This window comes from Rattus rattus, chromosome 2 (genome assembly GCF_011064425.1).
Source record: "Rattus rattus isolate New Zealand chromosome 2, Rrattus_CSIRO_v1, whole genome shotgun sequence".
In the NCBI taxonomy this organism is placed as follows: Eukaryota; Metazoa; Chordata; class Mammalia; order Rodentia; family Muridae; genus Rattus; species Rattus rattus.
This window is the reverse complement of record NC_046155.1, coordinates 213,150,306-213,166,974: the sequence shown is the minus strand read 5'-3', so window position 1 is coordinate 213,166,974 and position 16,669 is coordinate 213,150,306. Positions and strand designations below refer to the sequence as shown.

The 16,669-nt window shown below is 40.3% G+C and overlaps 1 protein-coding gene across 1 annotated transcript in view; it reads left to right on the top strand.

Moving 5' to 3' along the window:
- Nucleotides 1–10,276, top strand: part of Lama2 (laminin subunit alpha 2) — a 470,233-nt gene extending 459,957 nt beyond the window's left edge. Inside the window, exons 64-66 of the mRNA XM_032895270.1 lie at nucleotides 4,666–4,796; nucleotides 6,990–7,212; nucleotides 9,905–10,276. Of these exons, the coding sequence (XP_032751161.1) occupies nucleotides 4,666–4,796; nucleotides 6,990–7,212; nucleotides 9,905–10,062 (512 nt within the window). The 3' untranslated portion in view covers nucleotides 10,063–10,276. The remainder of the gene's footprint in view (nucleotides 1–4,665; nucleotides 4,797–6,989; nucleotides 7,213–9,904) is intronic.
- Nucleotides 10,277–16,669: the final 6,393 nt, after the last annotated feature.

The following is a 16,669-nucleotide window of genomic DNA, read 5'->3' as shown; positions in this document are numbered from 1 at the left end:
TGTAGATGTACCACATTTTCTGTATGCATTCCTCTGAAGGGCATCTGGGTTCTTTCAAGCTTCTGGCTATTATAAATAAGGCTGCTGTGAACATAGTAGAGCATGTGTCCTTGTTATAAGCTGGAGCATCTTTTGGGTATATGCCCAAAAGAGGCATAGCTGGGTCCTCAGGTAGTACAATGTCCAATTTTCTAGGGAGCCTCTAGACTGATTTCCAGAATGGTTGTACCAGCTTGCAATCCCATCATAAATGGAGAAGTGTGCCTCTTTCTCCACATCCTCACCAGCATCTGTTGTCACCTGAGTTTTTGATCTTAGCCATTCTGACTGGTGTGAGGTAGAATCTTAGGGTTGTTTTGTTTTGCATTTCCCTGATAACTAAGGATGTTGAACATTTCTTTAGGTAATTCTCAGCCATTCAATATTGCTCAGTTAAGAATTCTTTGTTTAGCTCTGTACCCCATTTTTAGTAGGGTTATTTGGTGCTCTGAAGTCTAACTTCTTGAGTTCTTTGTATATATTGGATATTTGTGCTCTATTGGATGTAGGTTTGATAATGATATTTCCCAATCTGTTGGATGCCATTTTATCTTACTAACGGTATCCTTTGCCTTACAAAAATTATGCAGTTTTATGAGGTCCCATTTGTTGATTCTTGATCTTAGAACATAAGCCATTGGTGTTCTGTTCAAGAAATTTTCCCTAGTCCCATATGTTTGAGGCTCTTCCCCACTTTCTCTTCTATTAGTTTTAATTCATCTGGTTTTATGTGAAGGTCCTTCATCCACTTGGATTTGAACTTGGTACAAATCAATAAGAATGGACCAATTTGCATTCTTCTACATGCTGACTTCCAGTTGAAACAGCACCATTTGTTGAAAATACTGTTGTTTTTTCAATCAATGGCTTTAGCTTCTTTGTCAAAGATCAAGTGACCATAGGTGTGTGGGTTCATTTATGGGTCTTCAACTCGATTCCATTGATCTGCCTGTCTCTGTACAAATACCATACAGTTTTTATCAGTCTTGCTCTGTAATACTGCTTGAGGTCATGGATGGTGATTCCCCAAGAAGTTCTTTTATTGTTGAGCATAGTTTTTGCTATCCTGGGTTTTTGTTATTCCAAATGAATTTGCAAATTGTTCTTTCTATCTCTGTAAAGAATTGAGTAGGAATTTTGATGGGGATTGCATTGAATCTATAGATTGCTTTTGGCAAAATGGCCATCTTTACTATATTAATCTTGCCAATCCATGAGCATGGGAGATCTTTCCATCATCTGAGGTCTTCAATTTCTTTCTTCAGAGGCTTAAAATTCTTGTCATATAGATCTTTCACTTGCTTGGTTAGAGTCATTCTGAGGTATTTTACGTTATTTGTAGCTATTGTGAAGGGTGTCATTTCCCTCATTTCTTTCTCAGCCTGTATATCCATTGAATAGAGGAAGACTACTGATTTGTTTGAGTTAATTTTATACCCAGCCACTTTGCTGAAGTTGTTTATTAGGCTTAGTAGTTCTCTGGTGGAACTTTTGGGTTCACTTAAGTATACTATCATATAATCTGCAAATAGTGATATTTTGACTTCTTCCTTTCCAATTTGTATCCCCTTGACCTCCTTTTGTTGTCTGATTGCCCTGGGTAGGACTTAGAGTGCTATATTGAATAAGCAGGGAGAGAGTGGGCAGCCTTTTCTAGACCCTGATTTTAGTGGGATTGCTTCAACTTTCTCTCCATTTAGTTTGATGTTGGCTACTTGTTTGCTGTATATTGCTTTTATTATGTTGAGGGATGGACCTTGAATTCCTGATCTTTTCAAGACTATTAAAATGAAGGGGTGTTGAATTTTGTCAAATGCTTTCTCAACATCTAATGAGATGATCATGTGCTTTTTTTCTTTTGAGTTTGTTTACATAGTGGATTACATTGACAGAGTTCCATTTATTGAACCATCCCTGCATCCCTGGGATGAAGCCTACTTGATGATAATGGATGATCATTTTGATGTGTTCTTGGATTTGGTTTGGGAGAATTTTATTGAGTATTTTTGCATTGATATTCATAAGGGAAATTGGTCTGAACTTCTTGTTCTTTGTTGGGTCTTTGTGTGGCTTAGGTGTAAGCGTAATTGTGGCTTCATAGAAGGAATTGGCTCCTTCTGTTTGTATTTTGTGGAATAGTTTGGACAGTATTGGTATGAGGTCTTCTATGAAGGTCTGATAGAATTCTGCACTAAACCTATCTTCTGGTCCTGGACTTTTTTTGGTTGGGAGACTCTTAATAACTGCTTCTATTTCTTTAGGAGTTATGGGGTTGTTTAGGTGGTTTACTGATCCTGTTTTTATTTTGGTATCTGGTATCTGCCTAGAAAATTGTCCATTTCCTCCAGATTTTCCAGTTTTGTTGATATAGGCTTTTGTAGTATGGTCTGATGATTTTTTTAATTTCTTCAGATTCCTTTGTTATGTCTCCCTTTTCATTTTTGATTTTGTTAATTTGGATATACTCTCTCTGTGCCCTCTGGTTAGTCTGACTAGGGGTTTATCTATCTTGTTGATTTTCTCAATGAACACAATTCCTGGTTTTGTTGATTCTTTTTATAGTTCTTTTTTATTTCTACTTGGTTAATTTCAGCCCTGAGTATGATTATTTCTTGCCATCTACTCCTCTTGGGTGTATTTACTTCTTTTTGTTTTAGAGCTTTTAGGTGTACTGTCAATCTGTTAATATATACTCTCTCCAGTTTCTTTTTGCAGGCTCTCAGAGCTATGAGTTTTCCTCTTAGCACTGCTTTCATGGTGTCCCTAAGTTTGGGTATGTTGTGTCTTCATTTTCATTAAATTCTAAAACGTCTTTAATCTCTTTATTTCTTCCTTGACTAAGTTATCATTGAGTATTGTTCAACTTCCATGTGTATGTGTGCTTTCTGTCATTTTTGTTGTTATTGAAGACAAGCCTTAGTCTGTGGTTATCTGATAGGATGCATGGGATTATTTCAATCTTCTTGTATCTGTTGAAGCCTGTTTTGTGACCAATTATATGATCAGTTTTGGAGAAGGTACCATGAGGAGCTGAGAAGAATGTATATTCTTTTGCTTTAGGATGAAATGTTCTATAGATATCTGATTTTTTCATAACTTTTTAGTTTTTCTGTGTCTCTGTTTAGTTTCTGTTTCCATGATCTGTCCATTGATGAGAGTGGGGTGTTGAAATCTCCCACTATTATTGTGTGAGATGCAATGTGTCCTTTGAGATTTAGTAAGGTTTCTTTTATGAATGTAGGTGCCCTTGCATTTGAAGCATAGATATTCAGAGTTGAATACTTCTATGCAGAGTTGTGAAGTGGACATTAGAATCCTCTAACACAGGCTAGGGTAGAAACCCACCTCTGTATAGGCAGAACCTTGAGATACAGAGACATATCAGATTTGGAAATATTGGAGGATATGATGTTGCACCAAAGCCATGTCATGTGCTGTGAAAGCCAAAAGTTCCCCACGATTTCTACCAGTCCACAAGTGGCTGTGATGCCCTTCTCTTAGCCAGGCTTGATACCTGGCTTCAGCTTCTGTGGCTGATGGGTTGGCTGATCTTCCTACCTTCTTTTGGTATTAGATCAAAATATGGAACAACGACAACAACACACAACAAAAAATCTCAACTCCATTTTCCAACAGCTCTTCCCATCCCTTCAACTCACAGCAGAATACAATTTACATAAGACTTGGGTGGTCAGAACTGCAGGTTACTTTGGTGCAAACCATACACATTCCCTATAGGAGGCTCAATATCTCTGTTCTTAAAAGCTACCCAGCCCACCAATTGCTGGACATCATCTCACCACATCACTGTTTCTTTCTTCAGCTGAAGCACCTTACATCATTTCTTTTTCCTCTTTGCCTCTTATTTTATCTTCCTGAACAGTTTGGCCCTTCTACCCTTACTTTAAATCTATCCACCTTTTCCATGCAAGCTCATCAAGGATCCTGGAAGAACAAAAAGTCTAGCACATCATCAATACCACTCTTCACTAGGGACAGCTGTGGTCACACATGACATGTATGGTCCACCTGGTAAATAGAAAGCACAGATAGAATTTTCTTGAGTGCTTTCCCAATATTTTGCAGAATTCATGTAGTCTTAACTGTTCTTAGGAAATCATTTTTTTTGCTAAATGAAATATCTTAACTCCTTATAGAAGGCCTAAATATATGAGTCAAATATCAAAATGTCTAACCAAAAGATTCACTGGATTAAGTAGAAAAGATTATGTCCTAGAATCTTTCCATAAAAAAAATTACATTTGCAATCTTTCATTTAATAAAATATTTAGGACGTTCAGAACTCACTCCAGTCACTGTAGTGCCATTTAGAATGTCCCAATAAAATTTTACTGAGTGTCCATTGAAATTCTTTCCTTAGCCCAGCAGACTTTGAAAATCCTCATACCTGGTATTGAGAGCCCTTGATTCAGTCAGTCCTATAGTGTGCTCATTCATTTGGTTATCCAATGATTAAAGCTCCACTGTGCACCAGATTCCTATCAGTACCAAGAGGAAAATTATGAGCAGTCTAAAATCCTGGCCTCTAGCATCAGCAACAAACACTCTGGGAAGCCACAGATTGAAATTAATTCACCCCAAAGTCTAATCAATTTTTCTCCCCAGTTGGTGGGTTCAAAGTTGGATTGGACCTTCTTGTAGAATTTGAATTCCGTACCACAAGACCCACTGGAGTCCTCCTGGGAGTCAGCAGTCAGAAGATGGATGGAATGGGTATTGAAATGATTGACGAGAAGGTGGGTAAATGTCTGCTTGTTCTCTCCTGACACTGGTTTCTCCACTCAAAGCTCTGGTTCGAGGTCTTGCCAGTTCTTCTCACCCTCTGGGTCATCACAATCCGTGTACACTTTTATCACACCCATCCTGTGCACCCAGCCACACTTTAAATGTGTCAATCCTACTACACCAAGAGCTGGGTTGACCACCTGTAGGCTCACGTGGTTTTGGATCCCCAGCTTTCAGTGTGATGCTCCAAGGACGTCTACATCTGTGCACCTAAATTGGCAAAATTACCAGTGCAGTGAAGGAGGTGGCTCAAGTTATCTGAAAGCAGCCTACCTTTTACATCACTGAGACCTGCAACATACCAGTTCCTGACTTTCACTTACAAGCACTCAGACACTTTTCCCCCAAAATCAAACATAGACAAGTGGACAAGCAATAGCTTAATCATAAATAGATCCTTATCCATGACTGCCTGTGGACAGCAACCTATAGGGAGATGAGCTGTACATGTAGAAAGCGGGTTAAAAGGAAAATAAGCAAGAAATCTCACAGATTTTCTAACGGGCTCACTCAGAAAGATGGTGGTGATCTAAAACACACCCTCCTTGCCATTCTCTCCTTCTTGCTCAAAGGATTCCAAAAACAACAGAAAAAAAAATATCCAAGTGCTTTTAGGTAAAAAGGATGAAAAAATGAAGATAGACAAAATTCTCTGGTTCTGTTTGAATTTTTAAAGCCTATGTTCCTTGCATCTCTTTCAAATTCCCTTTCTTGCTTGTAATCTTTTACCACTCATGTGTCACTCTGTCATGTGGTTTTTCCATCAAGCTCTTCATAGAAGTAAAATGTCACTTTTACAAACTCCGCTCAGTGTTCCAAACACTAATATTTACAATACTATACATTTTGCAAACTTCGCCCAGCCCTATTAATCTTTTTCAAACAAAGCATTTCTTTCGTCCACCTTGTCAAGTACACCGCCTAGCTGACTAATGTTTTTAATATTTCAACATGTTCCTTTCCTTCATCAGCTTCAAAAGAATTCTGATGTCTCGAATTTCAGGGATCCTGCCACGTTACTAAAAACAGATTTTTCTCATTTAAACAAGAACTTCTAATCAAGTTCTTCCTTGTTGGGAATTTAACTGGCCTTCTGGCTCGGGTCTTTGGCACCTGTGACATGAAACGTGCCCCAAAAAAGTAATTTATGTGGCTCTCAATCCTGTATTTAGAGTGAAAACCATGAAGGAGAAAGAAAAACACAATTAAAGCTTCAAAAGCTTAAATTTATAAATAATACTTTAAAGTATATTTGAAAGCCCATTAATGAGTTGCTTGAAGCGGCTTCTCCTAAGAAAGTTTTGGAAGGTTCACCTCATAGTCCAAAAAGATGGATAGCTGAAAACCTTTGTGCCGATTAGGTTCTGTTTTGGTGTAGGACTTGGGTGCTTCTTCTGAAACAGCACAAGTAACACGGGCAACGCCCAAGAGCAAAGACTACGACTTGTTCCTGGGTATGTGCCTACGCGTGTGCGCGTGTACCTGTGTGCACATGCACACCTGTGCCTGGGTTGCACGCACACATGATGGGCAGAGGACAGTATGTGGAGCTACTCACCTTACAGTTTGAGGTACTATCCATTGCTATTTGGAGTACAAAGAGCTGTGAAAGGGGGCGGGCCAGGGAATCTGGCCAATCTGCCCCTCTTATGCTGAGATTCGGAACCCTTGATTGCCACATCTAGGTTTTCCCGCATTGGTTCTGGGGACCAAATTAAAAGCTTCAACTTAAGTTGAAACTAAGTACTTCAACAGTGCCCGTTATATCAGTCCCGTGACGCTGATGTTTCCCACAAGGTAATGGTGATCTAAAGCGCGCCTTCCACATCTCCCTCTCCTCCCCTCACTCCTCAAACCTTCCCATAAATGATAGAGTAAAACATCCAAGCACTCAGAGGCTGGGATGCGCACGCACTGAGTAGATAAGCACACTTGGATATTTAAATAAATTAGTTTAAACTGTATAGCAGTTTGTGTTCTCTGCATGCCGAGCCCTTGACTAGTTGAGCTATTTCTCCAGACCTAACTTTGTCCAGTGTTTGAGAAATGTTGTGCTCGCTTCAGCCTCTGGTTTTCATCGTACGGGCTGTGGCGCTCGCCTCGACTGAAGCCACCTGTGACAGGTCATTTTCCTACCTTTCCAGCTTATGTTCCATGTGGATAATGGCGCCGGCCGATTCACTGCGGTCTACGATGCTGGGAGCCCAGGCCATATGTGCGATGGACGATGGCATAAAGTCACTGCCAAGAAGATCAAAAACCGCCTTGAGCTGGTGGTAGATGGGAACCAGGTGGATGCCCAGAGCCCAAACGCAGCCTCGACATCAGCAGATACAAACGACCCTGTTTTTGTTGGCGGTTTCCCAGGTGAGTGCTGGTTGCCGCAGCAAACGAGCCCTTTGCTCCTTATGTTTGTGGTTTTAAACATTTGTATTTGTATAACCGTGTCCAAGAATGTGTACTTAAGGCCACTTGTTTCTACGCTTTAGAATCTCTTTCCATAAATAACACTTGGCCTAAAATTGCCAATCTGTAAAATGAGAGGACTATTTATTTAAACCACATGGGACTTGAAATTTTCATAATCACCCCCAAGGTTTTTATCCAAGGGGAGGCTAAAACTAAAGGAAATGAATTTACCTTATAAAAGATATAAAGTATTTAGCAGCGGTTGAAGCCAGGATTGTGAGGGCTCCCTTCCCCCCACCCCCACCCCCACCCCCCGTTTTAAAGTGAAATGTATCAGAGGAATCATAAAAGGCCCTCCAACTTATTTCCTCTCATTCTAGAATTCTCCAGGTTAAACGGAGCTAATTTCCCACATAGGTTATTAAAGAGTTTATATTCATATTACAAGAGAGCCCAAGCAATAAATCTGCATCAAAAAAAAAAAAAAAAACCAACCTGCCAGTACATTAAATTCAGCATTAAATTCAGCATATGAACTCCAGGGTTACCTAAGGAGCCAGGGGCAGGAGCTGCTGGGCAATGAGTCCAGTTTTGTACTGAGCACTGGAGTGATACAGAGTCCTGGAGTAAGCTTTCAGAATTTTAGAAAAAAAGCTTAGCTTTGCTTCCAAGGCAGAAGGGCTTTGTGTAAGAAAAGAGAGTGTGCGGTATTCAGCATAGGTTGACAGAACGAAAGATGTTAGAGGGGACAAATGGGCTCCTTCCAGAGTTACTTTTGGCTTTAACGTTTTAACAGTTGTATCATGGGCATGGGTGTTCTGTCAGCGTGTGTGTCTGTGCACAGTGTGTCTGTGTACAGTGTGCATGGCTGCTTCCCAGGAAAGCAAGAAGAAGGCATCAGATCCCCTGGAACTGGAATTAGAGTGGGAGGCATCCTTGTGGGTGCTGGGAGTTGAACCTCTGTCCTCTGGAAAAGCAGCTAGTGCTCTTAAACACTGAGCCACAACTATGCAAAAAGACCCACAACTGTGCATTATTTTAAAGGATACGAATTTTTGAGCTATATAAATAAATATTTCTATCAGTAACAAACTCAGTATTTTGAGGGAGACAGCGTACCTCTCCGCCAACAGGCTATGAAGCAAGATCCTCCCAAGGATCCAGCAGGCTTGGGGAGAGAAGCATCTCTGTTTGCTGCTCTAGTTGGGGGCATAAGCCTGGGAAAGCAGGGCCTAAAATTGAGGCAGAGTAAACAACTATGCAACAGCCCGTTTTATTCAGAGAATCAGGCAATTTATACTCTGAAGGTCAAGAGGAATCACACGAGTAAGGTATTCGACCACAAGGATAAGCAACACATGGCAGAAACTTTTCCACAGAAAGGCCAGTGTAAACAGGTAACCGATTAACACCAGTAAGCAATAATGAGTAATCGGACATCATCTCACCCCTACCCTCTATACCTGGGAGGAGTGCAGAGGCTCCAAGAGCGATTCTGAGCTTTGAAGAAACTGAGATCACAATACGACTTCTTGTTTTGTTTTGTTTTTAAAGCACTCAGAATTCTCCTCACACAGTTCCATTGCTGAATCGTGTTGCAACAAGCAAGTCTTGTTAGTTTAAAAAAAAAACCCAAAAGCTCCCAACCAACAGAACATTTGGGGGTTTTATTTTTGCAGTGTTAGAACATCCCGTGTCCTACTTTAACACTAGAAGTATTTTATCAATTCTTTGCTTCATCAAATACAACTGTATAAGATTTATTGGGGGGGGGGTTATTGTTGTTTAGTTATGTCTTAGGGTTTCGTTGTTGTGAGGAGACCCCATGACCAAGGTATCTCTTCTAATGGAAACCATTTAATTGGGGCTGGCTTGCCTGTTGAGAGCTTCAGTCCATTAACATCCTTGTGGGGAAGCATGGCAGCATCCAGGCAGGCATGGTGCTCTGAGGGAGAGTTCTACATTTTGCTCACCAGGCAGCCAGGAGGAAGGAGACTCTTCTGCAGGCAGCCCAGAGGAAGTTCCTTCTACACTGGGCAGATCTGGAGCATTAAGAGACCTCAAAGCCCACCTACACAGTGACACACTTACTTCAACAAGGCCACGCCTCCTAATAGTGCCACGTCCCATGGGCCAAGCGTATTCAAACCACCACAACTTATTTCCTTCCTTATTAATTTTGAAGCAGGTTCTTACTGTCTAGCCCAAGCTACCCTAGAGCTTGGGTTTTCCTTTTCCACCTGTAGCACTGGTGCTATAGCCATGTACCATCAGACCTGGCTATAATTGCATAGTTTGACTTTATAACTTTAAATATGTTTGTTCCAAACCAAATTACTTGTTTGAGGTTTCCACAGTTTATAATTCAACTCGTAGGAAGTTGATAATTCTCTACAAACCAGTTAGCAAGTCTCCAAGCAAAATCACACAGCTTACAATAGACGGCGTTCCGAGTCGACCTCAGGCTTGAGACTTGACTTGGACGTGTGATTGCAAACGTTTGCTGTAGCGATGTTTCAGAAATGAGGCTGAGGGAGTAGTGGTTGACTTGGTGGTAGAGTGTTTGTGCAGTGTGCACAAGGTCTCTGGGCTGGATCCTCACCATTTGTAAGAATGAGAAACAAAAGTGACCCCTCCTATGTCTTTTCAGGTGGCCTCAATCAGTTTGGCCTGACCACCAACGTTAGGTTCCGAGGCTGCATCCGATCTCTGAGGCTCACCAAAGGGACAGGCAAGCCGCTGGAGGTTAATTTTGCCAAGGCCCTGGAACTGAGGGGTGTTCAACCTGTATCATGCCCGACTACCTAATAAAGATAAGTTCAATCCGGAGAAGAATTCACCAAGACAACTATATCAAGTTAAACAGTATACACTCCCACCATATTAATAAAAACTAATGTGCGCATATACATAAAATTCTCTCTGCATTGTGTCAGATGGTGATAATTCAGACCACAGATTGAATTTTAACTCAAGTTCTCTTTCAAGCTTATGATTATTAAACCAATTATTTCATTCTAAAGAGTTGCATGTTTCGTGTGATTTTAAAGATGAAAGGTAACTGACCATGAAATGAATTTGCAACATGTCCTGAAGTCATTTGAAGACAAAATTTGAAAAAAAAAAAAGCTCATATAATTTATGGATGCAACTTTAAAAGGAGACAACATCTACGAATACCTCTGCCATCCTCTCTCCCTAGTATGCTGCCTGTCGCCTTTGGATTTGTGTTCAAGCCGCTGAGACTGAGTGGGTTTTGTACGTGTGATTGAGAGGCAATGAGGACCTCCAGTCCCTGTGTATGCAGAAGCATTTCCCTAATCCAAGCTCATTATTAGAGCATTTAACTAGTGTTATAAGTGAATATCTTTTCATGTTGGAGTTTAATACTATAGATCAGATTCAGGCCAGCGAGCTTGATTACTTGATTTTCTTGTTTGATAATGATTTATAGGCTTCAAGAGGAAGCCAGAGCCAGGCTGCAGAATGACAATGAAGCTTACAGCTCCTGCTACTGTACTGAGATCATGAACTCTAGATTCATAAGAGGGAGTCACAACCTACACTCCATGAGGAGGAAGCATGCTGATAGGCATTTGTGTTTATCAAGAGACAATCCACCAGAAACTTCAAAGTCATTTCCCTTTAATCTTTCGAAGATGTAGTCTGACCTCACAAATTTATTTCCTATCAAAAAAAGTCTATTTTATATGTGCATGGTACGTGCATGCGTGCATGCGTGCGTGTTCAGCCATCTTCAAAGTGGTGTGGGAACCAAAATTAGTCAGGATTTTATTCATCAAGTTTAAAAGGAAATATTTCAATTGCCACCTTCAGAAGGAATTGTTGTGATGATTGAATAACTCAGAACTGGTAAAACATCAGTTCTCAACATTCCTATTGCTGCAACCCTTTAATATAATTCCTCATATCATGGTGGCTCCCTCACCATAAAAGTGTTTTCATTGCGATTTCATAGCTGCAATGTTGCTACTGTTATGAATCATAGTGTAAATATCTGATGTGCAGGATGTCTGATATGCTACCCCTGTGGATGGGTCCTTTGATCCCCAGAGGGGTTACAACCCACAGGTTGAGAGTCACTGATGTAAAAGACCGGGAACCTTGCCTCATTGTCGTACTTTGAGCTCCAGGAGAGTAAAGTCCTTGGTTGGCTTGGTGGCATCCACCAGGACAATGAAGGTCCTGTTTTCTTAACTGTGGTAGTGAGTGCTTGCCACACATTTCACCGTTAGCCATTTGCTCTCTAAGATTTGTCCACACATCCTTAACCCATTGAAAATGATTCTCCACCTAAGCTCAGGTTTGAAAGCTATTTCTTGGGATATTGAAAAGAAAAAAAGAAAAAAAAAACATGTGGTCAGATAGAGCAATTTCTATTTGGTGTAGAAAAGGAGAGTTTTTAGAATCCTTCCCAGGAAGAAAATCATTACTGTTAAGGAAAAAAAAATCATGAGCCCTGGCAACTGAGTGTTATAGTCATTCGAAATTCCTACTTGGTTATTTTCAAACACATAAAAAATTACATTGAATGTAGTTGCTTCTTAATCAGCCTTTAAGCCATTAAACTATTTGAAATTCAACGTGTCTTGAAAAGGCAACCATTACTTCTGCAGTGAACCTAGACATAGATTATTGGATTTACTTTGGATGCTAAGTGAGATAAACACAAATAAAAATGCCTTCCTTAAATTTAAAAAACAAAACAAAACAAAAAGGCCCTGGTCCCTCAAGTTCTGCTCAGAATGATACATAGATTTGAAAGCCAAGGTGCATGACTGATGCTTTATCACAGGTAAGTAACACTGAAGTCAGGTCTTTGAGTGCTTGGGAAGGGAAGGGTTCAGTGGCCTCCAAGATGATGCAGTGAGTAGCTCCCAATTCTAGCAAGACATTAAACAAAAAATATGTGGAGATTGGCCTTGTACCAATTAGGCAATTATCCTGAGTAGGGTCCTCTCACACCTTCTCTCCCCAGTCTTGACTGAGTCTAATATATGACTGAGACGGAAAACTCAAGCCTCTTGTGGCCTCCATATTTCACTGGGTAGGACTAAAAAGTAGCCTGAAGTGTGACAATGAGCTATAATGTTCATATTAGTACATTTTCCCAAGATGGTGCCAGAGAAGTAACTGTGAGGGCGAAATTCAGTCTACCAGTCTTTGGCTAGATTTCTGTCATCAAAGACTATACGAAGGGTTGGACCCTTGACTCTGCCTAAACAGAGCTTATCAAGATTTTAAAATCAAAAATAAATCTTATGAAAGGCAGAAGTTTCTCCAGTATACTTAATTGCCCACTTCAAACATTAACTTTTACCCCACAATATGTTACATTGTTTTTTTCAGTCAGACCTTCTCAGTGATGTCCCCGCCTTCTGTCACTGTGGCAATCGCAGACAAAGCTGAATAGTTTTCATTTAGTTTCCAAGTACTCACTCCTGCCGGGTTGTTAGCCTTTCTTCTTAAAAAGGTGCTTGGAACTTTTTAAACAATTGTGAGGGTGTTTTATGGAAGTTACCATGGTAAATGTCACCAAGAATGGAAAATACAGAAGAGAGCAGACAGATCTCAGCCAAAAGTCACCAGAACACTGACAAACACAGCTTCAATTAGCAGTTGTAAAAATCGTAATTATGGTCTCCCGCTTCCATTTAGCCTATTGTCTCTAACTACAAAACCCTTCTAGATTTCCTATTTCACAAAAGAAAGGCAATTTTTTTTTAACAAATTGAAATCTTCTGATTTTATGGTAAATTTGCTGGTTTTATTTGTGTATAAAATTGATAAATATTATTATTAACACAAATGCAAAACTGTGAGGAGGCACTTTTAAAAAGCACCTGCAATTTTATCACTAATTTTATGCCCTCGCATTGTTTTAATTAGCTTGTTATAGAATCCATCTCCAAAATTAATCATATTCAGAGTTGGAGGTTTAGGACTGCGCATGGATTTTGTGAGGACACAGCCTCACTCCTAATACCCTCAAATCAGTAATGGACACTGCTGATATCACACTGCTGGTCAAGCTATCTCATCTTGTTTTGATTATTCTTTCCTGTTTAGTCAGTAGGGATATGCCCACTTATCAAAACAAAGTTTCCTCATTTGCTTCTGTGAAATTAGGGCAGACATCAGGTCCCAAAGGTACCTGGACAGAAAGGCTGCCTGGCCTGGGTGCTGAACTCAAGTGTTACTTTTGAATCTGGATAGTAGTAAGACTCAAAGCTCTGAATTGGAACCAGTGACCTAAGTGGGTGTGACCTCTGTGCCCATTACTGATATGAGGATATTAGAAGTGGGCTGTGTCCTCACAAAATCCATGTTCAGTCCTAACCTCCAGCTCTGAATATGGTTAATTTTGGAAATAGAACCTACAACAAGCTAATTAAAATGATGTAAGGACATAAAGTTATTCCAGTTACCAATGTGACCTTAAAAGAAGAGACCAGAGAGAAGACAGCCACTTACAAAGTAAAGAAGCCTTGGATAGAGACCCCCACCCCCTGCTCTGACACCTTGAACTTAGACATTCAGTTTACAGAAATATGAGAAAATAATTTTATATTGTTTATACTGCTCAGTCTGTAGTGTTTTGTTAAGCAAACTGTCTTAGGGTTTTACTGCTATGAAGAGACATCATGGTCACAGCAACTCTGATAAAGGAAAACATTTCACTGGGGCTGGGTTACCATTTCAGGGGTTCAGTTCATTATTGTCATGGTGGGAAGCATGGCAACAGGAAGGCAGACATGGTGCTAGAGAAGGAGCCGAGTTTCTAGATCTTGATCTATGCCACACTGAGCGTACCTTGAATATAGGAGACCTTAAAATCTGCCCCCATAGTGACACACTTCCTCCACTAGGCCACACCTACTCCAAGGCCACACCTCCTAATAGCACCACTCCCTATTGGCCAAACATGCACATACATGAATCTATCAGAGCCATTCCTATTCAAACCACCATACAAACTGACACAAAGAGCTCCTTCATTAATGTATAAATAATATGTTCTTAATTTAAGGCTCCATCATCAGTGCATTTCAGTTTCCAGAATGGTGACAGGTGTGTTAGAGAAATAAATTATTTTGAAATTGACTATTGTCCTTTGTGTTACAGTTATCAAAAGTTTAATAATTTGTAAAAGTAAAAATTTTGGTTCTTTAGCTGAACAATGAAAATAGATCCATATGTGTGGATCCGTTTCCAGAGTGGAAATAGATCGCCCTGCACAAAACTTCAGTCAAACTGCCTCAAAAACCTTAAAGCTAGGAACACTGAAACAGATATGAGAAAATAAATCAGGATGTGGGTATAGACAGAAAACTCTGAATAGACCTCTAATAGCAAAGTAAAGCGCCATAAGAATTGGAAGTAGGAAAATGAAATTGAAAAGCTTCTACACAGCAAAAAAATATGAAATAGCAAAGTGAACACACTCCAAAATGGGAGGAAACCTTTGCCCCCTATGCTTCAGATAAAAGGTTAAAATCTGGAATATGTAAAGAACTACAAAAATTAAACCCTAAAACGATGCAAAATGACCAATAAACAACCCAATTAACTGAACAGAAAGTTTTCTTTTTCTTTCCATTTTTATTAAATTGGGTATTTACATTTCGAATGTTATTCTCTTTCCCGGTTTCCAGGCCAACATCACCCTAACCCCTCCAACTCCCCTTCTATATGGGTGTTACCCTCCCCATCCTCCCCTCATTATCACCCTCCCTCCAACAATCCTGTTCACTGGGGGTCCAGCCTTGGCAGGACCAAAGGCTTGCCCTACTAGGCTATTCATTGCTACCTAGGAATTTGGAGCCCAGGGTCAGTCCATGTATATACTTTAGATAGTGACTTAGTCCCTGGAAGCTCTGGTTGGTTGGCATAGTTGTTCATATGGGGTCTCAAGCCCCTTCAAGCTCTTTCAGTACTTTCTCTGATTCCTTCAACAGGGGTCCCGTTCTCAGTTCAGTGGTTTGCTGCTGGCATTCGCCTATGTATTTGCTGTATTCTGGCTGTGTCTCTCAGGAGAGATCTACATCCGGTTCCTGTCGGCCTGCACTTCTTTGCTTCATCCATCTTATCTAGTTTGGTGGCTATATATGTATGGGCCACATGTGGGACAGGCTCTGAATGGGTGTCTCTTCAGTCTCTGCTCTAAACTTTGCCTCCATATTCCCTACCAAGGGTACTCTTGTTCCCCATTTAAAGAATGAGTGAAGCATCCACATTTTGGTCATCCTTCTTGAGTTTCATGCGTTTTGTGCATCTTGGGTAATTTGAGCATTTGGGCTAATATCCACTAATCAATGAGTGCATACCATGTGTGTTTTTCTGTGATTGGGTTACCTCACTCAGGATAATATTTTCCAGTTCATTCCATTTGCTTGTGAATTTTATAAAGTCATTGTTTTTGATAGCTGAGTAATATTCCATTGTGTAGATGTAACATATTTTCTGTATCCATTCCTCTGTTGAAGGGCATCTGGGTTCTTTCCAGCTTCTGGCTATTATAAAGAAGGCTGCTATGAACATAGTGGAGCACGTGTCTTTGCTATATGTTGGAGCATCTTTTGGGTATATACCCAAGAGAGGTATAGCTGGGTCCTCAGGTAGTGCAATGTCCAATTTCCTGAGGAACCTCTAGACTGATTTCCAGAATGGTTGTACCAGTCTGCAATCCCACCAACAATGGAGGAGTGTTCTGCTTTCTCCACATCCTCTCTAGTTCTGCTGTTGCTGGAGTTTTTGATCTTAGACATTCTGACTGGTGTGAGTTGGAATTTCCGGGTTGTGTTGATTTGCATTTCCCTTATGACTAAAGATGTTGAACATTTCTTTAGGTGTTTCTCAGCCATTCGGCATTCCTCAGCTGTAAATTCTTTGTTTAGCTCTGAATCCCATTTTTAATAGGGTTGTTTGTCTCCCTGCAGTCTAACTTCTTGAGTTCCTTGTATATTTTGCATATAAGCCCTCTATCAGTTGTAGGATTGGTAAAGATATTTTCCCAATCTGTTGGTTGCTGTTTTGTCTTAACGACAGTGTCCTTTCCCTTACAGAAGCTTTGTAGCTTTATGAGATCCCATTTGTCTGATGTTGATCTTAGAGCATAAGCCATTGGTGTTTTGTTCAGGAAATTTTCTCCAATGCCCTTGTGTTCGAGATTCTTCTCCACTTTTTCTTCTATTTGAGTGTATCTGGTTTGATGTGGAGGTCCTTTATCCACTTGGACTTAAGCTTTGTACAGGGTGATAAGCATGGATCGATCTGCATTCTTCTACATGTTGACCTCCAGTTGAACCAGCACCATTTGCTGAAAATGCTATCTTTTTTCCATTGGATGGTTTAGGCTCCTTTGTCAAAAAATCAAGTGACCATAGGTGTGTGG